The 26,850-nt window shown below is 35.8% G+C and overlaps 1 protein-coding gene across 2 annotated transcripts in view; it reads right to left on the bottom strand.

Annotated features, from left to right (window-relative positions):
• Positions 1–3,860: 3,860 nt before the first annotated feature.
• GTF2A1 (general transcription factor IIA subunit 1) overlaps positions 3,861–26,850 on the bottom strand; it is a 39,644-nt gene continuing 16,654 nt past the window's right edge. For both annotated transcript variants that reach the window (XM_061156506.1, XM_061156504.1), the window contains 5 exons: positions 22,782–22,857; positions 21,471–21,604; positions 18,803–19,123; positions 15,728–15,817; positions 3,861–8,693 (listed from right to left, as the gene is read on the bottom strand). In XM_061156506.1, coding sequence (XP_061012489.1) covers positions 8,586–8,693; positions 15,728–15,817; positions 18,803–19,123; positions 21,471–21,604; positions 22,782–22,857 — 729 coding nt within the window. In that variant the 3' untranslated portion in view covers positions 3,861–8,585. The remainder of the gene's footprint in view (positions 8,694–15,727; positions 15,818–18,802; positions 19,124–21,470; positions 21,605–22,781; positions 22,858–26,850) is intronic.

Genomic DNA, 26,850 nt, shown 5'->3' with positions numbered 1-26,850 from the left:
CTGAGTCTGGAGGGCACAATACCAGAAAGGAGACAATATGTGCCATCTGGCAGCCATAAAGTGACTGCCACTCCCTATGGTGAGCACTGAGGAACTCAGGACATGAATCAAAGCAGGAACTGGCCCCAGGTAGCTGATATGCATGTGAAAGGAATGACTTCAGTGAGGGCAGACTCTCGCATCTTCCCATACATAGAGAAGCACTACATTCCTTGAGATAGCTGGTTTTAATTAACAATGATCTTTTGATGTTTAGACTACCTGCCCTTTGTAGTAAGATTTCTATAGCACCTGACTCCTCCCCTCACCTCCTTGGAGCTGTTATCTCAGGGTCATTAGAGATGCTGTCCCCAGCCTTAAAGACCTAAAAATTCCCATGGAGAAAAATATAACTCTCAACTTTTTGATTATGACTAGTTTATGAGTCGACCTGGCCTCCAAAGTCTACGCCTAGGAAAACAAAAATGACCCAGATAACCCCTCAAATTTCCCTTATCCTACGGGAAACTTGGAATGTGTGAAATTTTCAGATTTTGAATTTTTTTTTCATATTTTAGATCCCTCATAAAGGGATGAGTATCGAGAAATGGAAATTATGCCTTTAAATCAAGCGCGACAACCAAACAGCCAGCTCTACTCTGTTTCTCTAATTACACTCAGGAGAATTTCACACACAAAGGTACAAGATTACGCCCACAGAGGCACTCTGGTGGTCTCCAGGTATCCCGTTCCCACCCCACAGTCTGCCTTGTTGTAGAATACAACTGACTTTTATTTTAAAAGGCAACAAGGCTTTCAGCACCTTCTCACTGATAAACCCTGGAGAAAATACAGTGGGCTAGAAGGGTAACCGCTTGACTCCAAATTGAATGGTGTATTTTCACAAATCACTTTGAACCTGTTCTTAAAACCAACAGGACACGGGATCAGAGATGTATTGCCAAAAAAAAAAAAAAAAAAAAAACCAGTACAAATATGTAAAGTAGATCAGATGCAAGAAGAGAATTGCTATTCTTCTCCTGCAACTGTGCATTAAAAAACATCACTGCACTGTTTAAGTTCAAGGAAGCTTTGCTATGGACCATCACCACCTGCCTCAAGGATTCCACCTAAGCATCAGGAGGCTTTCTGGCTATACCTTATACTAGTTGCACAATGTTGGTTAGTTTGCATTACATTTTTGGGTTTTTAAGGCCTCAACTGTACAGTATTAAGATCAAACCAAAAGAAATTTAAGGCCCTTTTGCTAATATAATGAAATATTTTTTAGGGAATTCCCTAGCAGTCCAGTGATTATTAGGACTCGGTGATTTCACTTCCAGGGCCTGGGTTTGATCCCTGGTCAAAGAACTAAGATTCTGCAAGCTATAGTACATGGCCAAAAAGAAAAAAATTTAGACCTAATATGTACTTTACACTTTACATTACATCTTACAAAAAGGGTGCAAGGTAACCATTATAATAATGGTTTTACTGTAGATTTTATAGATGCGGGATCTGCGTCTCAGAGACAGTGGTACAACTGGCACCCGACCCCAGGTCTGGTTCCAAAGTCAGAGCTACCTCACCCTAGAGTACCGTCCACTGTCTGGGAGCTACACTTACAGTCTCCTCTGTCTGCAGGGAAATCGTCTCACAAGTCAAAGTGTTAGTCGCTCCGTCATGTCCGACTCTGTGACCCCATGGACTGTAGCCCTCCTCGCTCTTCTGTCCATGGGATTCCCCAGGTAACAATACTGGAGTGGGTTGCCATTTCCTTCTCCAGGGGATTTTCCCAATCCAGGGATCGAACCTGGGTCTCCCGCACTGCAGATGGCTTCTTTACCACCTGAGCCACCAAGAAGCCCAAGTCTCAGTCTGACAACCTAGGCCTAAAGCAAGCCAACGAATCAGCAAGGTAAAATGCAGAAAACTGTATACAGCTAAAAGGCAGAGAGGTGAGGAGGATTAAAGGAAGAGAATGTGAACAGAAAATATAAAATCAGTATTTATGGTTGGTGTAAACAGAATAAATTATCAACTAAAAAGCTTAGTTATAAGGTGGTGAAAAAGACATTGTTTCTTTCTGTCTTTTGCTCTGCCTCCCCATATCATCTTTACCTTAAGCTTAGTTCTTCTCAAGGTCACAGGATGGCTGTTGAACTAATGCCTCCTCATTCAACTCTGGAGGGAGAGTCTGAGCATTTCAAGCAAGAATTCTGAACTCTGGAATCAATGAACTGACTCATTGCAAAAGACCCTGGTGCTGGGAAAGATTGAAGGTAAAAGAAGAGGGCAGCAGCAGATGAGATGGTGATTGGGAAAACAGTAGTCACTAATTCACATTGTGTATTTGGGAGTGGGGAAACAGAAATTGGAATGAATTTTGTTTCTGTCACGTTGTGTTTGAGAAAGTAGGCTATTTCAAGAAGTACTCAGGAGGTAACTGGTATCGTATCAACACAACCACCTTCAGAAAGCTGAAGTTCGAAGCTAAGATCCAGGCCATTCTTGGTTCAAGAACACAAAATTCATTTCCAATGTGAGGAACACAACTACAAGTTTCTAGAACTATTTCCATTGGCAAGTTCAAGGCTCTCAATAATTGCTAATATTAAGTTCTCAGATCTCTCACTTTAATCTGCTGAAGTCTCATCACAGATGGTAAACCTCTTTCTATTAAATAGGAAGATAAGGAGAACTCACATAAGTAACCCTGCCAGTTTAAGATCTTTTCTGTGACCATTATGCCTCACAAAGACATACGGGTACATACACGTGTCAAGGACTGTAATAAATGCAACATATGTATCCTGTCATCTGTCATTACCATGTCACAACAAACCTATGAGGTAGTCTAGTTTGGTAATATGCCCAAACTCACTGCTGTCAATCCAATCCACACTAGGATTAGAACCCAGACAATCCAACTTCACTGCTTTTAAAGACAACAACTACTTTATTCATCTGTGGCTTATCCAATAACACTGATCACAATTCCATGCCTATGGAAGATCACTGAGTTGAATGAGTATGTTAATACATGCTCTGTGCTTGATTCCCTTTCAGCCTCAGAAAATTTACATTTCAGACAGAAACAGAAGTAACCAGTTACTTACATTGCACCTTCCTCTTTGGCTGGGAAGTAGGAGCAATGACACAAAGGCTATTTGCCTCCATAAACAGGATTGCCAACAAGCACTGGGAGAGAGGTTCATGTCAGAGTGATGTAATCATACTTTCAATGTCTTTCATTAACAGTGTTGTTTCATTATTTTTTCCGTAAATGAAATGAGCAAAAGCCACTGCTATTTAGGAAAATTACATAATTTTTTAAATGTTATAACATTACTACAGTTTTAGCTTTGGGAAAATCCAATCTATTTTAGACATATAATTCAAGAAGGGAAAGAAAAGCTTACAGACCTCCCGGTGTGTTTCATTCTTCTTCTCCATACCCATCGTCCACCCTTCTCCCCTCAGGCCCTTTCTGCTACAGACAGACGCACGGCTCCATTAATGCAAACCTCCCAGGCTTCATTTGTTTTGCTGTATCCAAATCGTTTACTGCTTCTCAATTCAGACCATATTCTCTTTTGCTATTCTTGACCATTTAAAAATATTTTTCAGCTCCACAGATATTATGAAGTTAATAACTGTGATATCTGAGTGCTTACTATGGTACAAAATGCACCACTTTAGGATCTTTACGTATATTATCTCACTTAATTCTCAAAACCATACTGCTGCATTTTATATATGGGGAAACTGAGGCCAAAAAGGCTACGATCATCAATGTAGGAGCCTGAATTAAACTGCAAAAATAACAAGATTTGCTGCAACAAATAAAGTATCTTTATTATGATTGTTTTAATGGTTAAAATTTGCAAGTTTCCTAGATAAAGTAGTAACAGGATAAAAAAAATTACAAAAAAGCAAGCTTCTTCTTAATGATTCATTTGAAATAACTATAAATAAAAATACTTGCTAATTATTTAATACTTTCTAAAATAACACAAAATATATTTAATATGTAGTACAGGCCTTAATGATCTGATTCTCCTTTTATGCAACTATTTACAATCTCTGAACTAAAAGAAAAATATATAGCTAAACAGTGAAATTAAAAAACAAGTATATTCTCAAATAATTTTATCTTAAGTAATCTATTCTTTGGAGTAGAACTACTCACTTAATACAATATGTTACTTATATCAATTTTTAGCTACACTTTGTTGGTGTGACTTTAGCCCAATTTAAACTCCTGTGTACCTAGAAATTACAACTATTCTTTTTAAAAGGTACTAAGAATTTATAACACAGTTTAATATTCAGACTGACATCCCACCCCAATTAAAGGTATAGACTTTAATGATATCTCTTTTTGATAATGGAACTTATTAACAATCTAAAGCGTTTTCCTTTCTCAACTGTATAGTTTTATTCAGTTATCTATATAACAATTTTATAAACTAGTAAGCAAAGCAAGCAGCATTACTTTTTTTAAATAACATCTTTAATTAAAGTTTTTGCAAAGGTAAAATATTAAACTTAAAATAGGTCTTAGTACATCAAAATACTAAGTTCTCTAATTGTATTCCAAGATGGTCTTTAAAACATAATATTCCATATATCACAGAAGAGCAACCTTGATCTGCAATTGTACAGAATGAATTTTACAAACATAATAAATATATTTACGCCCTTACACATAACAGTATGTACAACAGCAGTTGACAATAGTAGCTCAGAACAGCAAAAAGAATTAGCCCCTCCCCCCAAATTGTAGCCCTGAAGCATACCGGATGATTTAAGGAAACTTGAAATAGTAGTTAATAACTCAGTGTAGTTCTTCTCTTAAAAGAAAAAACAATTTTTCTTGTTCCTCAAAATAAAAATATCAAGTTCTGTGTGTTCTTCCTTAAACCATAAAAAATGACCAAAAAATAGACTAAGGCAGGCTTAAAAAGGGAATACAAACTTCAGAATAATTTCCATGGCATAATAGATTAAAATGCAAAACTATTTAACATAAACCCATGAGGAAATATATAAAGCAACTATTTTTTAACCAATGAATTAAAAACCTGAAACAGCTGATTCAGAGAGATAGGTGGGAGATAGACGTATGAAATAAAATGAAAATGTAGAAAGATGGATCAATAAAATATTACATTGCACAAAAGCTCAAAAAAGTTCAAGATGAAATAATCTGAAAATATAGGAATTTTCTTAAGAGGAAGAAAAAGCTAAGATATAAAGGGAGCTCCCAAGAAAATTATGTCTGATTTCCTATACAAGGTGTATTTATTTCTGAAAAGAATGGTGACATTATTGCTATAAGATAATCAAAAATTACTCTTAGAAGGAGATAACACTTTTTATTCCTTCATAAAAGCCAGAAAAAAAGCAAACCAAATCCTTGATTTTCATATAGCAAAAGAAAATCTTTATACAAAAGCTATTATACTTTTATGTTCTTGCAGTCTAAACCAGAGTCTATTAGACTATGCTCTTCAAGAATACATTTTAATCACTATACACACTGCTCAAATCTTGATGCATGCCAAGAAGAACATCATCAAGGTGGCTTTGATTTTAAGAGGCAATATAAATGTGGTGCTATGATGGCATTTAATTAATAGAAAGAAATGTGAACATTTAAAAAAATATAAAAGCCCAATATAAAGATCCCCCTCATATAACAGACATTTTAGTCTAGAAACTAATTGCACATTACAGTTGTTTCAGCCAAATGTGGCGCTCCACAGAATTTAAATGTGCTCTCAGCCATTCAAATGGTCTGATTATCCAAATGACCACCAAAAAAAAAAAGAGTACATACACTGAAAGGCACACATTTCCACACTTAAACCTAGTACTTTTGTGTAAATTTTCCTTAGCACTGTTGATTGTTTTTTAATACAAGGTGCCATCATCATCTGTGCAAATCTAAACAAATCCTTTTCTGAAACCTTCACTTATTTCATAATACCAAGTCTGAACTATTTTCCTTCTTTGAATAAATGTTATCTTTACTTCAAAATTTTGAAAGTGGGAATCCTTGCATTTTCAAAGGAATGACATTTTTAATGGAACCTAATGAAATGATGTTAAATAAAATGTTAAAAGCATGATTAAGAATTCAAGTACAATAAAAGATAAGCAAGTGGCATTCTTATAGCAAGCCACTATAATAAAACTAAAACATGCTATTTGACTAAAAAGGAACACAATGCAGTGTTATATATAAGAGCACAATTTGGTATACAGTGTTGTTTGGACCAGTTTTCAGAATTTTCACAGGTAAAAGAAAAGCGCTTGCCAAGTATGTCATAATTGATATGCAATATACACAGGTGCAAATATAAATGGTTATTTCCTGCTTCAAAACAACCCTACTAAGTCACGCTGAAAGCAGTGGTTGTTGATGTTTCAATGTTATAAAAACAGGCTAGTGTACAATTCTATAATGAATGCAATGTTTTTGTCTACACAGAGAGTCCAAAATATAAGCTGAGTATCATATAGTAATCCAAGGTTCAGTAGCATAAGAACTACTAGATAGCCAAAGGGTTTCAATCAACACTGCAGCAATGCTAAACTTTTATAGGTAGTTCAGGTCATTGACTTCTTCACTAGGTAAATATAAACCTACTAGCAACTATACTGAAGGACAAATGAACAGGACTTCTGTGATTTTACTCCCTTCCCCTCTCCTCCCAGGCTCAACAAAAACAAAGCAAAACAAAAAACCTGCGTGTGCTTTGAGCATACTGGGGTAAACAAATAAACCTCAAAAAAACTAAATTAATATAGTAAAAATTAAAACCGTATCACCAGATATGGCATTGAAATAAATCTAACTACTAGCATGCTAGAAACCACCATTTATATCAAAGTTCAGAACATAAGTTAAAGGGACCAAGGTGGTATTTCAGGTGGGAAGTAGGCAAAAGAAAATAAAAAAAAAAAAATTAGCCTTTTAAAGAAGTTTAAAGATTTGTGCTAAAAAAAAGAAAATATAAAACAGCTCACAGTTTTTCTCTGCAATGTACTTTAAAGTGTTTCTCTGTTAGTTCTGGAAACACAAAGGCAAATAAAAGGAAGACAAAAGTGGAAGACTTAAAAAAACCAATATACAAGTTAAACACATGTGAATTTTGTCAAAATAAACCATGAAAAGAATTAGGTGTTAAGAACAAAGGTGAGGACACATGTTCCTGTAGTTCTCCCAAGCAACTCGTTCACACTGAACATACAGCACTGCCACATTGTTCTTTAGAGCCCCTTACAGAAAACAGAGCTATGCATTCTTCACATACATATTACATTTCTACTGTTTTTAATATACAAGTCAAATTTCTATGCTGTCTTCCCGATGTGCAAACTGGAGCCCACTGTATTATCAGTGGCCTGGAAGGGCCACTGCACGAAAGAGAGGTAAGTATGTAAGTGGCCCACCCTCCTCTAACCCCAAAATTTCTCCCTCAAATTATAAAGTTGCATTTTAAAAAATGTTCAATTAGAGTAAGAGTTTTAAAATTCTTTACTAGTAAACACAAGAAACTTTTAAAATTACTAAATTGTTTGATAAAAATCCAGGTCCTCACCACCTGCCCAATGTATCAATCAATGCACAGAATGTTATCTAAATGTTTGTTTAGCTTAAAGACTAAACACATACATAAACATACACTTCAGCCCAACAGGAAAATAATCTATCTATTCATATGTATATAATTCCAGCTAGATGGTACCTTTCTGCTAGAAAACTGCATTCCTGAGGAGCCACTTGGGGTTTCTTTTTAAGGTGTGGGACTAAAAGAAACAAATACAATTCTGTTAGGAAACTGAAGTTGTCATTTTAATTCTGCTCAACTCAGACAAGACCCAAGTCTTTATATTTATAATGAGTCTGAAAATCTAATTAAAATAAACATCCACTCCTAGGTAAATTTTGTCTCCAAACTGTAATTACTGATTATACACTTCCTTTAACTTGTAAATAGATGTTTCATCAAGTAGGGAAGGAAGAGGTATATATTACTGAGGGAGAACAGCAAGTAAAAATATTTAAGACCTTTAAGAGTTCTAAACTGTTTCCTTATACAAGTGAATTAAAATTCAACACCATAATTCTTACCCTTTTGTAAAAAGCTCAACACGCAATTTTTACCAAATATAACCACGTACAATAAGCAGTTTCAGTTCAATCTATCAAAAGGGAAGTTTCTTCAGTTCATTCCAACAAGTATCTTCTGGCTGAACTCAAGTTGGAGGAAGGAATATAAACAAAGCTTTACATGCTAATTACCAGTGGCAGGTACCTGTATTTAAAATCGACAATTCTGGTTTTCTTACACAAATCCCCACCCTCCCCACCCCAACAACCCCAGGTGCTATAGTTCCATGGCTTGCCAGTTAGAAGTAGTGTCTGTGTTGTCAAGGTCTCTTTGTTCCAGTAGCTCTGCTTCTACTGCACTTTTCTGACATGCAGAAGTTAAGTTTTGGTTGGTATATGTCCCAAGTTTCAAACTGTCCACTTTAAATTTTTTTTTTTGTTTCTTTTGTTTTAGTTATAAAAGAAAAAGAACCAACTCTTTTCACCATTCTGCATCCCCAATGGCTTTGGAAAATATATAATCTCTTCCATTAAGATTCATAATGCCATCCTTGAGATGAAATTTCCATTTGTTTTTACTTCTGTGTATCTAAATAAAGAAGTAAAAAATGCATGAGATAAAATAAAAAGAGGAAACAAACAACAAGAAAACCCATTCACACACCAAACATGTATATTACTGCAACTGCAAACTGTTTTCTTTTTGAGATATAATTGACAAGTAACAGAGAGTTTCAGATGTACAAAGTAATGACTGGATCTCTGTGTGTACTACAAAATGATCTCCACAGTAAGCCTGCTAACATCCATCACCATGCATAGTTACAATTTTTTTTTTCCTGTGATGAGAACATTTAAGCTCTTTGTTAACTTTCAAATACACAGTGTCATCAACATTAGTCATCATGCTGTACATTATATCCTCAAATATTTATAACTTGAAGTTTGTGTCTGACCACCTTTGCCCATTGTACCTAACCTCCAAACCCTGTCTCTGGCAATCTGTTCTCTGTATCTATAAATTCAGGGTTTTTCGTTTAGATTTTCTTTCTGCTGCAGTTGTTAATGGGATTGTTTTCTTATTTTCTCTTTCTGATCGTTCATTATTAGTGCATAGAAACCCAATAGATTTCTGTATCCTGCAATTGTACTGAATTAATTTATAGCTCTGACAGTTCGTTGGTGGAGTATTTAGCATTTTCTTTGTAATACAAAATTACCTGCAAATAGTGAATTTTACTCCTTCCTTTCTTCATTTGTTTGTGTTTTATTTCCTTTTCTTGCCTAACAGCTCTGATTAGGACTTTCCATACCATGCTGAATAAAAATGTTAAGAGTGAACACGCCTGTCTCATTTCTAATCTTAAAAGCTCTGAGCTTTTCAGAGTATATTACCTATGGGTTTGTCATATACGACCTTTATTAAGTTTAGGTACATTACCTCCACAACAATTTTGTTGAGATTTTTATGTTACATTTTGTCAAATGCTTTTTCGGCATCTACTGAGACCATCCCATGATTTTTGTCTTTCGGGTTGTCAACATGGTATATCACACTGATTTGCAGAGCCCTCCTTGCATCCCTGGAATAAATTCCACTTGATCATGGTATATGATCTTTTTAAATAATTGCTGAATTCAGTTTGCTAATACTTTGTTGAGCACTTCGGCATCTATGTTCATCAGGATGATACCAGCCTATCATCTGATACCAGCCTATGTATCTGATAGGGGTGCCTTTTCTTGTGGCACCCCAGTCTGGTTTTGGTATCAAGGTAACACTGGTCTTGTAAAATGAGTTTTAAAATGTTTCGTCCTCTTCTATTTTTTCAAAGCGTTTGAGAAGGATTGGTATTAATTCTTCTTAAATGTTTGGTAGAATGTACCAGTGAAACCATCTGGCCCTAGACTTTTGTTTATTGGGAAGTTTTTGATTATTGACTCAATCTCCTTACTAGTAATCAGTATGTTCAGATTTTTAATTTCTTCATGATTCAGTCTTGGAAGGTTTTACGTTTCTAGGAATTTATCCACTTGTTCTATATGGTCCAATTTGTTAAAGTATAATTGTTTACAGGGGTCTCATATGATCCTTTGTATTTCTATTATCAGTTGTTAACATCTCTTTCATTTGATTTTATCTGAATCCTCTCTTTTCTGAGTCTCACTAAAGGGTTCTCAAATTTGTTTCCCTCTTCAAATAATCAGCTGTTAGTTTAATTGATCTTTATTTCTATTATCTTTTTAGTCTCTATTTATTCCCTCTCTGATCTCTGTTATTTCCTGCTTTCCATTAACTTTGGGCTTCTTCCTGTTCCTTTAGGTGTAAAGTTAGATTGTTTATTTGAGATTTTCCCTTATTTCTTGATGTAGGCATTTCTATGTACTTCCTTCCTAGAACTGCTTTTGCTGCATTCTACATGTTTAGTATGGTGTATTTCCATTTTCATTTGTCTCAAGGTATTTTCAAGGTCAGTAGCATATTTAATCTCCATCTGATTTCTATTTTCATACAACTGTGGTCAAATTGTATTTTAATAGTTTGACACAATCTCTGTATCTCTCAAAAAAAAATCAATTAACTAGGTGAATTTTTCAAAAATCTATAATTAATAATATTTATTTTATAGCTCTTAGTATTTGGGTTCATTAAAGTAGTCAATAATGTTTCTCTGCAAATTATTTTAATCTCTACCAGGTCTGCATATACGTGTCATTTCCTATACAATTTTTTACAGGAAAATATTTAAAACAGGAATACCCTTTGTTCTCCCTGATGCTTCTAGAACACTTTTTATTTTTTGCCTTTTCTCTGTAACTCCTTTTATGTCTATACAATTTAATTAACCATAGGCTTTTCTTCATTCTCCCTATCTACTGACCACCAGGACATTTTTTCTCATTATTGGTATCATGTTTACAACTACTCTCTTGTTCCTCATATACACTAACAACTTACATATTGCTGACTTTTTAAATACTGTGGCCCCCCAGTATTAGAATTCATACTAATATTATTATTTCTCTAATTATTATTTTATCTCTAATTCTACTTTACTTGTATTCAGGATACCTGGCAACTGTTTTCTAAAAGGCCACTAATAATCTTCTAGTTACTACATCAATAGCCTCTTGTCATACGACTTATTAAAATACTCTGTAACAGATTTCCAGGTCTTCACTGTCTCCCTTCCCTTCAATTGTAAGCATCACTCCCATTTCAGGCTTTCATTTTCAAAGGAGAAAATTACAGCCTGGAGAAGTTCAATGAGATGATCAATGACGTATCATAATTAAGTGACAAAGATGATTCTTTTGCTCCAGTCCAAGACGCTTTCTATTTATCAGGCTGTTTTCCATAATGATGCAGAAATTCTCACTATGTACAGGCATCTTCTTATCCCACTGCTAAAACTCCATGGTCTAACATCCCCATGCAAACAGTCTCCATGCATATTCTTAGCAAATCACTGTTTAGTGTCTGCTTGAGTGTGGTTAAAAGTGGAAGGTGAAGAATTGCAAATTGAGTTATCCCTTCTTGGGACAGCCCCCTTGCAAGTCTTTCATACTTTACCCCTTACTAAAACCTGCTTACCCCAAACTTCTACTTATTGATCCTAGTTCTGCCTTTTGGAAGTTAATCTAAAAAACAATGAATACTTCATATATTTGAAAACCACTCTCATGCCCTTCCTTAAGACCACTAACTTAAGCTATATATAAATTTACCATATATCAATCTTTTCTCATTTATTAAAGCAAAATAGAGTACAATAAAGTGAAACAGAATTCAGAACAGGGCCTCTTACATTAAATGGTCTTATTTTGTTGTTGTTTAGTCACTAAGTCGTGGCTGACTCTTGTGACTTCCTCTAGACTGAAGCCTGTCAGGTTCCTTTGTTCATGGGATTTTCCAGGCAAGAGTACTGGAGTGGGTTGCCATTTCCTTTTCCAGGGGATCTTCCTGACCCAGGGATCAAACCCAGTTCTCTTGTGTCTCCTGCACTGGCAGGTGGATTCTCTACCACTGAGCCACCAGAGAAGCCCAAGTGGTCTTATAGCTCTGGTCTAATTACACTATTTAGATTATTACACTTAACACCTTAGGATGGATGATTTGAACATCTAACAGATAGAAAACTCATGTCCCAAACCAGCCACTCTCCTCTCCTAAATTTGCTCCATCTGCAGCTTTTCCCATCTCAGTTGATGGTATCTTCATTCTTCTGACTAGTTCCTCATCAAAAAAAAAAATCCTGGAGTCATTCTTGATTCTCTTTCTTATTTTCTACCACATACACAAGAGTCATGAAACCCCGTTGACTCCTCCTTCGAAACATCCAAGATCCAGCTGCTTCTCATCACTTTCAACGCTATCATCCTAGCCTTAATCACCATTTTCACTCATGTAGGTTACTATGATGTCCCTCTATTAATCTCATTTCAACCTTTGCTTCTTCTATACCCTGTTCTCAACAAAGCAATTTTTTTAAAGATTAAAATGTAAATGATACCACTTTTGTATATTTGAAACCTTCCAAGAGCTTCTCAGTTCACTCAGGGAGAGAGCCCATGTCCTCACAAAGTCCTACGCCACACCGCCTGCCCCCTCTTACCTGACTTACTGCTACACTGCTCCCCCAAGCCCAGCTACACTGGCCTCCTTGCTGCTTCTCACACAAAGTAGGCAGGTTATGCCACCAAATAATGACAAGGCTAACTTTCATCAAGACTTTGATCCTGTTTCCTTTCCCACTCTATAATTACCCACACTAATTATCAACTTCTAAAATAGCATATTACAGTTGAACCTTTAACAGTATGGGTTTGGAAATGCATAGATCAACTTATACACAGGTATTTTTCAATAGTAAATACTATAGAATTAAATGGACTGTGGTTGGATGACTATACACATATAGACGAACCACAGATACAGAGCGCTGCCTCTAAGTTACATGCAATTAGCCCCAGTGTTGTACTGAGGTAACTGTAATTTGTTTTATCATTTTGTTATGTCTTAGCCTTTGTCTCCCTCAACTCGAGTAAGCTTCCAAATGGCAGGGACTGTTTTGTTTTTTTCATTGGCTTATCTCAAGCTCCTAGAACAGTGAGTGCCCTGAAATATCACAGACACTATTAAGTATTTTTTGAATAAAAATATCTGTCTCCTTTTCTCTTTGACTTCCTATAGAGGAAATATTAATTATCCTAAAAATGGATAGATAAATTTATTTCTAGTACGAAACAAGTAACGATAAGCTGAAAGATGTGGAATTAAATAAATAAGCAAGCAATGAGCAGCCACGAAAAAAGAATTCCACAGACAAGTAAAGAAACTGCAGTTTTTACAACTTGCAGAAAGCAAATGTACAAAGTATCATATGCATCAAGTAATATTCCATACACTAAGTACTGAAGTCATATTGAGTAGTAAGTAGTAAATATTTTTACTTGAATAAAATCACAAAATATAACTTGAAAAACAATTCATTTACTGGCCTTATATTAAGTCTTGCATAAAGGAGTATCCTGAGTGCAAGGAAAAAGGCCTCTGAACTTTCCTCATGACAAAAATATTAAGTAACACTATCTACAGACAAGGCCGATGCCTCAACACCTGATGCCATCAGTCCTTACCTATCCATACTATGTGAGAACTCTGCCTCATTATTAGATTTAAAGCTCTCATCTGACTGGCAACACAATCAATTCTTTGTAGGACTGCTGCTAAAACTGACTCACTGTTGAAATTTAGGCTTCAAAAATAAACTCCTGAAGTTCAAGTTGCCTCAAACTACACCCAAGCCCATTTTAGAACACCACCATTCTTTCACTGTTGGCTAAAACATCAAGAATCAACCCTCCAATTTCCAAAACTCATTCGATTATAAAAATTAGATCTCTGTAAACTTTAAAACTGTTTACCATACAACACACTACTTATTTTTAAATTTCTTACTTTAAAACATTAAAATACTGTCTCCATGAGCAAAACACACCAATTTTAACATTAAAAATATCAAGTGTACAAAGGAGAATACTAGTCTCTTATAATGTGAAAATACTTATAAGCATATTCCTTAGTTGAGCTAAAGTAAAGGTCCTTTCTTACGTGTCTGACATCCTGCTATCCATATTGCATTCTGGATAGTTTGATCAGTTCCCTCGAGTCTTCCTGACAATAAAGATTTACTGGGATCTCCTGTTGTTTCAACTTCAATACTCTTCCTCCATATGCATGTACAAGAAATTACTTGTATTATCATGTGCTTGGTATAAGGTATTAGAGTGCTTAACTTAGTAGTCATAAAGTACAAAAGTGGATGCCCTGATACTCTGAATCAATGACCTCACTAACCTAATTCTCTATCATTTCACTGCTATTTAACTGGCTTAATTTTACCTTTACATAAGAAAATGATAAGCATCATTTTTTTTTAACAATTTTCCTACAGATTTGTTTGCAATAAACATGGCTATTTATAATATTCATTTCTATAAAAGCAATGCAAATTTAAGACTTTCATCATTTGTAAAAGAGGGCATAAAGAGCACAAATTTTACATCATATGACTACATATCGATCCCTGGGTTGGGAAGATACCCTGGAGAAAGGAAAGGCTACCCCCTCCAGTATTTTGGCCTGGAGAATTCCATGGACAGTCCATGGGGTCGCAGAGTCGGACACGACTGAGCGACTTTCACTTTCACTTCCAGTACTTGACACAATTAGGCACTTAATAAATACATGTTTAGCCAACTATGTCTGTCATAGTTTCAACACTTGGTAAAGATCTCTGCTGAAATTAAATTATAAAAATGAAGTAAAATTTGTGGATTTATTATAAATTTAATGGCTATAGCCAGAAAACAAATTTTATTCTGAATTAAATGTTTCAATAAACAAAAAAATCTCAACAATGCCAAAACTATAACAAAAATACTTGAGAAGTAACATCCCTTTTAAGAATTAAGAAATCAAGGAGTCAATAGTTAATTTTCATAGAACCTAGTTTAAAATATTTTTATTGCTACCTAAATTTTGTTGTTGTTCAGTCCCCACATTGTGTATGACTCTGTGACCCCATGGACTACACACAGCAAAGTTAAATAATTTAAAATAATTTTCAGTAAAAACTTATCTTTTGTTAGTTACCAGTCTTGTTTATTACCCTCGTTCAAAAAGTTATAGAAAGGTTCAATTAAAGCCTTTTAAGTTTTGAGATCGTTGAGGTCAGAGGGAAAACAGGGTTATCCCACTGAGTTAATATTCATGTTAAAAGACAACCATAAAGTGGCTTTACTTTGTTAACAAGTTGGGAGATACAGTCTAAATTAAAAACAACATATTTTTTGTGATTTCATTCATAACTTATTTTTCAACTATAAAGCTATACAAATTAATTTCTCACCCCATTAAAATAATCTACTAAAGTATAACACTGCTTTCATTCACACAGTTTATACTAAAATTTCTAAGAGGCACCAATCAGCTAACCAAATGCTTGAACACGGCAGACAGGATGGTTTAAGGAAGAAATTACAATAGCAAAAACGTTAGTAACCTGAGGACTGGCGTCCCTGGTGGCTCAGACAGTAAAGAACTGATTAAATTCTTACCTTATCATACTGGCACACAACAACATTTTCTGTATCAAAGAGTTCCTGTCCTTCCTCATCACTCACATCATCTTCACTATTGAGGGGTTCCTAAAAATGAAAAAGGAGAGTTCATTTATTTATATTTCATGTATTACTAAAAAAAGGTCCTTCTAATATTCACTGAAAAGAAACACAGTGACCTTGAAGTTCTTTGAGAACCAAGGGCCAGACAGATCCACATATACCATGAACATATTGTTAATGGGCTGTGTTAAGATTCTGCCAATGTCACTGAAATTCCAGCAAGAAATTAAATATAGTAATTACAATAGTTAAGCTATATAATTTGTATGACTGAAAAGATGTTTTACTTTACTTCCTTTATTCTTTCAGAACAGCACAAGAAGATAACTCTTTCCAGTAACTATTTGTCTAGAAATGGATCTAGGAAAATATGAAGATTTAATGAGATAATGGTATTGTGTACCACCAGAAGCAGCTGCGTAAAAAAGAACACACTGGTGAAGCTGGAAGAGGAAAACAAGGACATGAAAAAAGCTGGCAGCCTAGCCAGTCTTTAAAGACTAGGACTATGAATACAAATTAGTACGTCTACTGGTGGAGGCTTAAAGCATAACTAAGGCAACCACATTTTAAAAGAAGGGGGGGATCTTGATCCCAATAACGAACAGAATTAAAATGCCAAGATCTAGCTAGAGCATAAAACGACCAATCAAGTTAACCTCAACCTCAGTTGTGACAGAAAATAAAACATACAACTCTAATTTCTAATTAATGAAGAAGAGAAGCTAGGGCAAAATAAAAATAGAAAGAAAAATAATCAAAACAAATACTGTATATGAACTATGAAATCTAGAAGAATGGTACAGATGAACTTACCTGCAAAGCAGAAACAGAGACACAGACAAAGAGAACAAGCATATGGATCTAAAGGGGAAGGCAGGGGCAGGACAGATTGGGATTTGCATATATACACTATTCTATATAATACAGATGGCTAATGACAACCTACTATATATATAGCACAGGACTCAATGATCTGTGGTAACCTAAATGGGAAGGAAATCCAAAAAGAGAGGTGATATGTGTATATACATAGCTGATTCATTTTGTTGTATAGGAGAAACACAACATTGTAAAGCAACTATACTCCAATTTAAGAAAAAAAGAAAGATTTTAAGTCTCTAGGCCTGTACCTACTCACACACGTGTACATGTATATATATTCTGTAATTCAAAATAGTTATCATCAATGTAAATGTAAAAAGAAAATTTACTGAGGTAAATTTCACTATTTTTAACCATTCTAAAGTGTACAATTTGCACTTAGTATGTGCAATTATCACCACTATCACCATTTCTAACCAATATTAATAGAACTTAGCCAACTAGGCAAGAAAAACTGCTATTTTTTCACATTTGACTTGACGACTGCCTACAAAGAAAACATGAAAGAGTCAAGAGGCTACCCAGTAAATAAAGATGAGCATGGCCGCTGGCACCCCGACCTGAAAATCCTGTTTCTTTCGATCATCCCGCTGTGAACAGGGGAGTGGGTAGGTGTTAAGTACACTTGAGAAATCAAGAACTATGATATGTTTCTCTTTTCAAAGAGCTTTTTAAAATTTGCTATGGTGTTTATAACAAAAAAGAAAATTGAAAAAAAAGTGGTGTAGCAGAAGCCTTTTGCTGCTCATCATTAATCAAGGAAAAATCAAAACGAAAACTTTTCTGCCTACCAAACTGGCAAAAAAATTAAGCCTGACAACATCAAGTACTGGTGAAGACATACACCGACCCATGCACCATTATATACTGAATGCCAGAAGTGTAATTAGTACAACATTGTGGCATTTTATTGTAACCTGAAGATATGCATGCCTTATGACTCAGCAATTCAATCTTTAGGTATAGCACTTGAATGTGTCCCTAGAAGACTTATTCCAGAATATTTTATAATTGTAACAGTTAACAAGTGGAAACAACCCTAATGCCCAATGTATCACAAAAATGGATAAATTTTTAACATTTAACAGTGAAATAACTATATGTATATGCAACAACTTAGATGAACCTCAAGAATACCATCTTGGGAAAAAAATTAACTTGCAGAAGAATACACAATTATTCCACTTCTAAACAGGCATGAAAAACTAAACAATAAGCTCCCTAGGGATATAAATACTTATGGTAAAATATAAAGGCAAGGTAGTGATGAACACACAATTCATGAGCAAGGATACTCTGATGGTAGAAGGAAGAAGATAGGGATTAGGGAGGGGCCCTCAGGGAACTTTATGTTAGGTAAGGGGATTTTTTTTTTAAACTAGATGCAGACATTGGGTTGTTTACACCATAAAATACTTTTTATCTGTTCAATATTTAATAAAATAGTATTCTTTAAAAAACATTACTTAGATAATTTAAAAGAAGAAAGAAGATAAACTAGAAGATCACATCTTAGGTTGTTGCAGGAGGCAGTAACAGTGAAAACTGTGGTTAAGACAAACACCGTCTTGACTATAAGTACCTAAGCTGGAGCACTGAGGAAAACAAAGATATATTTATACACTTCTAGAAATACACAACAAAAGATAAGTAAGAAAGAATGGCGTGTTAAACTGCAGACGGACAATAAGGGCAGTGAGGTTATAAGGAACTGGTATGGAATATGGAACATTTTAACTCTGAAGTGCCTTCTCTTCCCAAATGCTGTTTTAAATTACTGAAGGAAAAGATGAACCACATCTACCTGGTTCTACCAATGTCTTACCTTTAAGCTATATCGTGATGAATGTATTAAGTCAAAGAATTAGAATTATTTGCACTGTCATCACATTTATAAGTAAAATCTAATTTGGTATACATTTGCTTTTTGTTACCAGGTACAGAAATACTTTATAAATACATCCAGAACAATCTAAAAATCTTATTAATAATTTAACTATTTAAAATCTTACATTGTATAGTACCCTAACAGCCTCTAAAAACATAGAATTCATCGGTTTGCCACCAAGTGAAAGAAGAAACAGGTGAGCAGGCCCTCATTGCACGTCTTCACTAAAAACTGACCTCTTCCACTTGCCCGTCTTCAGCTCCGTCTTTCTCTTTGTCCTCCTCCTCATCGTCATCATAGTCTTCTTCTTCATCTTCATCTTCTTCAGATGACGTATCCCCAGTTCCATCAACCTGCAACACCAACGGAGCCTGCTGCTGAGCAGGCTGGGCCTGTGGCTGCTGCTGGCCAGTGGCAGTTATCTGTGCTTGTGCTGGTGTAGGTGCTGCCACTGTTGTAGGTATAACTTGAGTCTTATTTCCTGTAAATAAGATTTGCTGGGGCTGGATGATGACACCTGTTTGTGGTGAAATCCCTCCAGGAAGAGGGGCCAAGACCTAAGACAAAAGAAAAATGACATATTAGGAATAGTTAGAGGATCAAATTGCTCAGATTCATCATTTGATACACAGAAACAGGCCCCAATGGGAAAGAATCACCCTCAAATAGCCGTATCTCACATACAGGTAAAAACCACCAAAGCATAAGAGGAATGTTTAGTGAGTCTACGGATCCACTAAATTTTCATTTTACCATTCAAATTTCTAAAGAAAAACAGATCTTTTTAAATTAAAATTGCTGCATTTATCAAGTACTTGCTATTATGTATATTTCAGATTCCAGGCCAAGAGTTACACGTTATTAGTTTATTTGCTTGAGGTATGGAGGTTTAATAACTTGCAAAGCTTGCAATCAAGTCACTAGGAGACAAAACATGAACCTAAGCTTTCTGGTTCTGCTCTTAGTATTATGCTACACTTTCACCCTGTGAAGAACACTCATCTGGAAACTGAAGCCTTGGGTTCCAGTTCTAAGATCACAGATAAAGATGCAGCAGAGGCAAGACATTTAACCTCGCTTCACTGTTTACAGCAATGGTTCTCAACCCTGCTACAAATTCTAACAACCTGTAGACTTAAAAATATTGATACCTAGGTCTCTACTCCTAATATTCTGATTTAACTGATATGAGATGACATCTATTCATTTTATTTAAAGTTTCCCAGATAATTCTAATCATATAACCAAAGTTGTGAACCACCAGGTCAGATGATTTCTAAAGCTCCTTCCAGCTTCTGCATTCTAGGGTTCTGAAGTAAATCACAGCTCAAAAAGAACATATTAATAAACATTAATTATATCTGTTATAATGGGCATATTTATAATTATAGTTACTAAGTAAAAAGCAGAGCATACCCAGTTATAAATTAAAAGTACTAAATGGCAACTCCTTGTCACTAGGTCCAAGGAAAGCAAAAATAACAGGACAGTATTTCTCTTCAGAAGTTTACAGATTAATAGTGCAATAGACAAAGCAATAACAACTCAAAAAGACAGAAGATATAAGAGACATATGATATAGCATATGAGATGACAGGAAAGAGTATTAAACTCAGCTATGGGGGACAAGACCTGGTCAAGGAAGTTTCTCTAGTAGGTAATACTAGAGTTTCTATTTGTGTTTTGGGAGATTAGGCAGGCTTTCTCTGTTTCCCTGGGACGGGGGGGGGGGGGGGGGGGGGGGGCGGGGAGTGGGGAGAACTGCTAGAAGGAAGGCCAAAGTTGGCATTCTAAACAGACTGGCATCAAGGGAAAACCCAGAAGGACCAGCAGAGCAAAACTGGGAAAGCTGTAAACAGGTTGGATTAATGCAACTCCCCTGACCTAACCTCCCTCATCATACTACCATATTAACAGCATCTGTTTTTGTGTCTGCCTCTTTTTCACAGTACACAAGATCCTCAAGAAAATAACTGTTAAACTGTTAAAGACAAGTGTTTAACACTTGGTACACAAGCAGATGCAAGTATTTGTCAACAATGATATAAACAGCAGCTGAAGCAGGTAACGATTGGAAGCATGGCAAAAAATAAACATGGAAAGATTAAAAAAAAATCAAGATCACAAAAAAAGATCTTATAACCCATGCTGAGAAATTTACACGTTTTCCAATAAGCAATGGGAAATCATTAAAACATTTAAAGATTTTTAGAACAATGACTATAAATAGACTGGCAGTCAACTTAAGAGGGCATAAGACTGGAGGCAGAGAAATCAAGAGGATAACACAGTATTTTAAGTGAGAAATGATGAGAACATGAACTAAGAAAATGACAAGGGAGTATGGGAAAACAAAACTAAGCTTCAAACATATTGAAGTATTGAAAACATGTTTAAATTGAAGTCTGAAAAAAAGAACTATTAAGAATTGATAGAACTTCATGGTACCTTAGACACTAGAGGTAAAGCAAAAGGGAGGAGTCCATGTACCCCCTCCCAGATAAAATGTAAGTGCCATGAAACTAGACGAGTTCCTGCTTTGTTCACTCCTAAGCTCCTAAGTCTTTAGTCTCTTGTAAAGACCCTGATAAATAGCCACCCAGTAAATGTGTGTTGAATGAATGCTGAGTAACTAGCTTAGGAGGCTGGATGAAGAGTGGTGCCACATATAAAAAGGAAGGTGGGGTAGGGGGAGAGGAGAAAGCATTAGTAGTGATAACAATTTAGTCAAACATACTGAACCTAAGTTAAGCTGTGAGGTGTCAGGAGAAATTCAGAATGACAGATTGTGTAGTGCTGGAGAAGAGTCTAAGAATATGTATAGATAAAGCTGTGGAAGACAGAATGGGAAGCACCCAGAAGACAAAAGAACCCCATGGTGGTCAGAACTTAGAAGATTTTTACCTGCTGTATCACAGGAGCTTGCACTCCACCAGGCTGCATTTGTGGTATAACCTGTTGCTGCAGAACCACTGACTGCTGAGGCTGAAAGATATACTGGGCACCATTGGCTGCTCTGACCACTTGTAGAAGCTGGCCTAAAGCAAAAAGTATGCATTCCAAATTACCACTTCAGCAGTGACCACCTCAGAATAAAACAAATTCATAGTGAATGACAGCCCATATTGAATGTCAGCAATTACTGAGCAAGAAGATTAACAATTTTATTAAGGGCTGTCATCTATACACAGTAAACTATAATCCTCACCTTCTCTGACTTCCAGATATGCTGAAATACATTGCTTAAAATACTTTATTTTCCTGATAAAGCTGTTTTCCAACAAAGTTTTAGCAACAGATTAGGAAATGATTAAAAGCATAAATTATCGTTGCTAATAAGTCATGAAAGAACAAGCAAGACCAAACATTTCAGGGGCTGTTCATTTTTATAGCTTTAAAGAAACAAAAGTATAATAAAGCAATAACATCTTGAACCAAAGCATTGCATTAACTTAGCTTCAACATGAAAAAAAGCAAGAGTTTGCCGAACCAATTATCAATGCCATATAACACTACAATTGGCTTATGCAAAATCCCTCTAAAATAGTTTTAGATAACTCAGAATCTTGAATTAAGTAGCAAGCAATTATATTTCATTAAAATATGCAGCAAGATAAGCTCCTAAGTCTGTTCTTCAAAAATTAAGAAATTAACAAAATAACAAGAAATTGTGTAATTAAGATTACAAAGAAAATACTTAAAATCCAAGTAAATAAATTCTTCAAACATTATTACCAGAAGTAAATTTTGCCAGCCTATAGAGAGATACTATATAAAATAGAATGCAATAAATTTTGCTATTTTATAGTAAGGTACTATAGGATTTAGTTTAATGACACAAAATTAGTTCAAACAAATTAAGCTTAATTTGGCAGGTTTTAAATTAAATTTAGAGTAAAACTTTAATTATTTGGCAAGTTAAATGCATCTAAAAAAAAGACCAAGTGAAATAAGCATTCTAGATAATCATAACTTTATTCAAGAAATAGGGTTTCATTCATGGATCAAAAGTTCAAGTGCAATTCTCATCTTCTCTACTGCATCATCAGCAGTGACTATGGTTTAATAAGCTATAGTCCTCAAATCATCTTATTTTAATAATGTAAGCCAAATGGTAAAAGAAGTATTACAATTTTCTGTCTTTCAATGAAGACAAAACTAAAGCTAGATGGTACCATATTCTGAGTTACATAAGTAACAGTTATTTCTATATACCTGAATTTGTTAATATCTGTTGAACAGGAGTCACACCAGCAGGGAGTGCCAAGGTTGCAGCTGTAGCAGCAGCACTCTGAAAAGAAAATAATCAAAATATGTATGTGCATAACAGCACCTCAGTTTACCTCTGGCATATATTAATTGTATTTGAAGTTTCATTTAGAATATACTAAAATGAAAAGACTGCCAGGAGATCCAATCAGTCCATCCTAAAGGAGTTCAGTCCTGGGTGTTCATTGGAAGGACTGATGCTGAAGCTGAAACTCCAATATTTTGGCCACCTCATGAGAAGAGTTGACTCATTGGGAAAGACCCTGATGCTGGGAGGGATTGGGGGCAGGAGGAGAAGGGGACGACAGAGGATGAGATGGTTGGATGGCATCACTGACTCGATGGACATGAGTTTGAGTAAGCTCCGGGAGTTGGTGATGGACAGGGAGGCCTGGCGTGCTGCGATTCACGGGGTTGCAAAGAGTTGGACATGACTGAGTGACTGAACTGAACTGAACTGACAATGAAAAGTTCTGGCAATAAGACTACCTCCCAATTAATAAAATGGTACAATAAAGACCAATGAGCCTAAATATCTTACCTAATTATTTCAAGCAATTATGCAGAATAATATAATTAGGAGGTTCTCCGCTCCTGGAGAATGTATGCTAAGGAACTCTAACCCAGACTAGCAATACTGTACAATAAATAAAATATCCATTCCATTATTTCTTTCTTATTCTATTTCCTTACCCCCAATTCCTTATTGTCAATTAATATACTAGTGGCAAAAGTGTAACTTCATTTCAGAAATCCTAATATTCTTAATTTATACCATAATTAACAAGTCTCTAAAGAAAATCTTTTATCAGAAGATTGCAATTCTTATCTAGCATCTCTAAGAATTGCAATCTTCTGATAAAAGATTTTCTTAATAGAGAGTTGTTAACTATGGTATAAATTAAGAACACTAAGATTTCTGAAATGAAGATATACTTATGGCATAAGGTGACAACACTGGCATTATCAAGGTGAAACATGTATTACTAACAGTTTTAGTAATATAAAAATACCTTAAAAATCTTGAGTCACAAAAATTAATGTCTGCATTTTAAAATGGAGTTACTTTCTGACTTTAAGTTATAAAAATATACATGGAATTACATAGTCTGAATGTTTTTAAATCCAGGATAAATTCTTGATTTACTGCTTCAAGAGATTTCGCCCCTTTCCTCCAAAAGAATTATACATTTTTACTGTTTTTTTCTTTTTGTAAAAAAAAAAAAGAAAAATCCTGAGCTCTAAGTATTTCCATGTAAATGCAGGCATCCTGTCACTACAGTCCTGTCCAACTCTTTGCAACTCTATAGGCTGTAACCCACCAGGCTCCTCTGTCCATGGGGATTCTCCAGGCAAGAATATTGAGAGGGGTGGCCATGCCCTCTTCCAGGGGATCTTCCAGACCCAAAGATCAAACCCTCGTCTCTTAATTCTCCTGCACTAGCAGGCAGGTTCTTTACCACTAGTGAAACCTGGGACGCCCATTTCCATGTATCTCACTATAACTATAAAACTATACAACAGTAGCTCCCCTCCCCCCCTTCAACCTTTTTTGGGGCTTCTGGTGGCTCAGTGGTAAAGAATCTGCCTGCAATGCACGAGCTGCAGGAGACAGGGGTTCAATCCCTGAGTTGGGAAGATCCCCTGGTGGTGGGCATGGAAATCCACCCCAGTATTCTTGCCTGGAGAATCCCACGGATAAAGGAGCCTGGTGGGCTACATACAGTCCATGAGGTCACAAAGAGTTGGACATGACCATAGTGACTTAGCATGCAGCACGCTTCAACCTTCTTTAAGGTACCAAGCTCATATATACAATCTAATGAATAAATTGTTATAAACACTTTTATGTGAGTACTCACCTCCCTCCACTCCCTCTGGGGGCCAGGGCAGGGACAACACAGGTTAGGGAATCAAAGGAGAATTCCTTTAAAATTTGCACAGCCCACCAATCTGCCTGCATTGCAGGAGACTAGGGTTCGGGAAGATCCCCTGGGAAAGGGATTCACCACCCACTCTAGTACTCTTGCCTGGAGAATCCCACGGACAGAGAAGCCTGGTGGGCTACAGTCCACGGGGTTGCAAAGAGTCAGACAGGACTGAGCGACTAACACTTTTATTTGAACACACTTCAAGAAATAAACATGTGCTTTGGAGATGCTAATCTTCGAGAAGCCAACAAATCTTGGAAAATTATACTGAAGTAGGTTAATGATACAACTATCTAGTTAGGTTCTAGGAACAGCCTTCCCAAGAAAATGTGCTTGCTGCCATTTGACAGCCCTAAGTAATCTTTATATTTCAAGCCCAAAATTCCCATTATATCCTCCAAATTCAGCTACAGCTTGCCAGGTTCTCTTTATAAAATGCAGCTTCTACATTTCATTTTATTAAATAAATGAAGATTTAAATAAACCTTGTCTATATAAGCAAATGAAAGGTAATCTAAATTTAAGGAATATACTAAAAACCACTCAGTATTGAGAAATATTACTTAGGAATGTTAAGTGCCTATAATTCACAATTTATAAGATTAATAGATCTCACTTTACTAGCAAACTGACCTACCATTTTCCTTATAGCACACATGATGCAATAACCACCTGCATACCTCTGCACATTCAAGTTGCTATAAATATCTGCTGTGATATATCATACACATGGGCTTCCCAGGTGGCGCAGTGCTAAAGAATCTGCCTGCCAGTGCAGGAGACACAAGATATGTGGGTTCAATTTCTGGGTTGAGAAGATCCCCAGGAGTAGGGAATGGCAACCCACTCCAGTATTTTTATGCCTGGAGAATTCATTCCATGGACAAAGGAGCCTGGTAGGCTATAGCCCATAGGGTCACAAAGAGTCAGACATGACTGAGCAACTGATTATACACACATACATCATACACAAACCATCTTTTTTATGTCTGCTGAAAGTTCGTTCCTGTATCTTGTGAAAAGGCCCTAACATGAATAATGCATTTGAGCAATAATTTCATAAAGAGAACCTGCAAAACTAGTTTGATATAAGGTCCTGTTTTGTAAGTTCCCTGAAAAAGCCTTCTACCATACACATTATCAGTATTTCATATCTTATGAAATTACATAACTCTTCAATATGTTCATTTCCAAAGCACAAAGAGCTATTAGAATTTTTTTAAAAAAATCAAACTTCTTAATGGATGTCTTTGAATCAGGAATAGTAATGCAAACATAAAAAAATCCAAAAAACTTTTCTTTGTAAGAGCCTATACTGATTACATTTTGGAACATGAGAAACACATGGAAAGGAAAAGGAAAGTGAAGTCAATCATGTCCGACTCTTTGCGACTTCATGGACTGTAACCTACCAGGCTTCTCTGTCCATGGGATTTTCCAGGCAAGAGTACTGGAGTGGGTTGCCATTTCCTTCTCCAGGGGACCTTCCTGACCCAGCGATCAAACTCAGGTCTCCCACATTGCAGGCAGACGTTTTACCGTCTGAGCCACCAGGGAAGCCGAGAAACACATGGAGCAAACACTAACCGAAAACAAGTAAAATACTGAAATATATATAAATGCTAACATATTTTATTGATTGAAGTCTGACCTATGATCTGTTTAAATACATATGCTCTTTAGAATCAAGGAGACACAACTAGTCAGAGATGGGCCATTAATTTTGCCAGTCCTTTTAAAGACAATTTTAATTCAAAATTCTTTCCCACAACACTAAAAATTCTTCAAAATTAGACAGGCCTACTATAAGTGATTCTGCCAAACTTTCTGTTTTACAGTTATACAAGTTATTCCCTAGGAAACAGCCTCAATAGTACCAACTATAATATGGATCCTACAGTCAGACTTTTTCGTTCAGAACTTTTTTAATTTTATTTTTGGCTGTACTGGCTCCTCATCGCTGCACACAGGCTTTCTCTAGTTGCTGAGTGGGGGCTCTTCTCTAGGTGCAGTGAGCAGGCTTCTTACTGCAGTGGCTTCTCCTGCTACAGAGCTCAGGCTCTAGGGCGTGTGGGTTTCAGCAG

This window comes from Dama dama, chromosome 12 (genome assembly GCF_033118175.1).
Source record: "Dama dama isolate Ldn47 chromosome 12, ASM3311817v1, whole genome shotgun sequence".
Taxonomy (NCBI): domain Eukaryota; kingdom Metazoa; phylum Chordata; class Mammalia; order Artiodactyla; family Cervidae; genus Dama; species Dama dama.
This window is presented reverse-complemented; position numbering and strand designations above follow the sequence as displayed.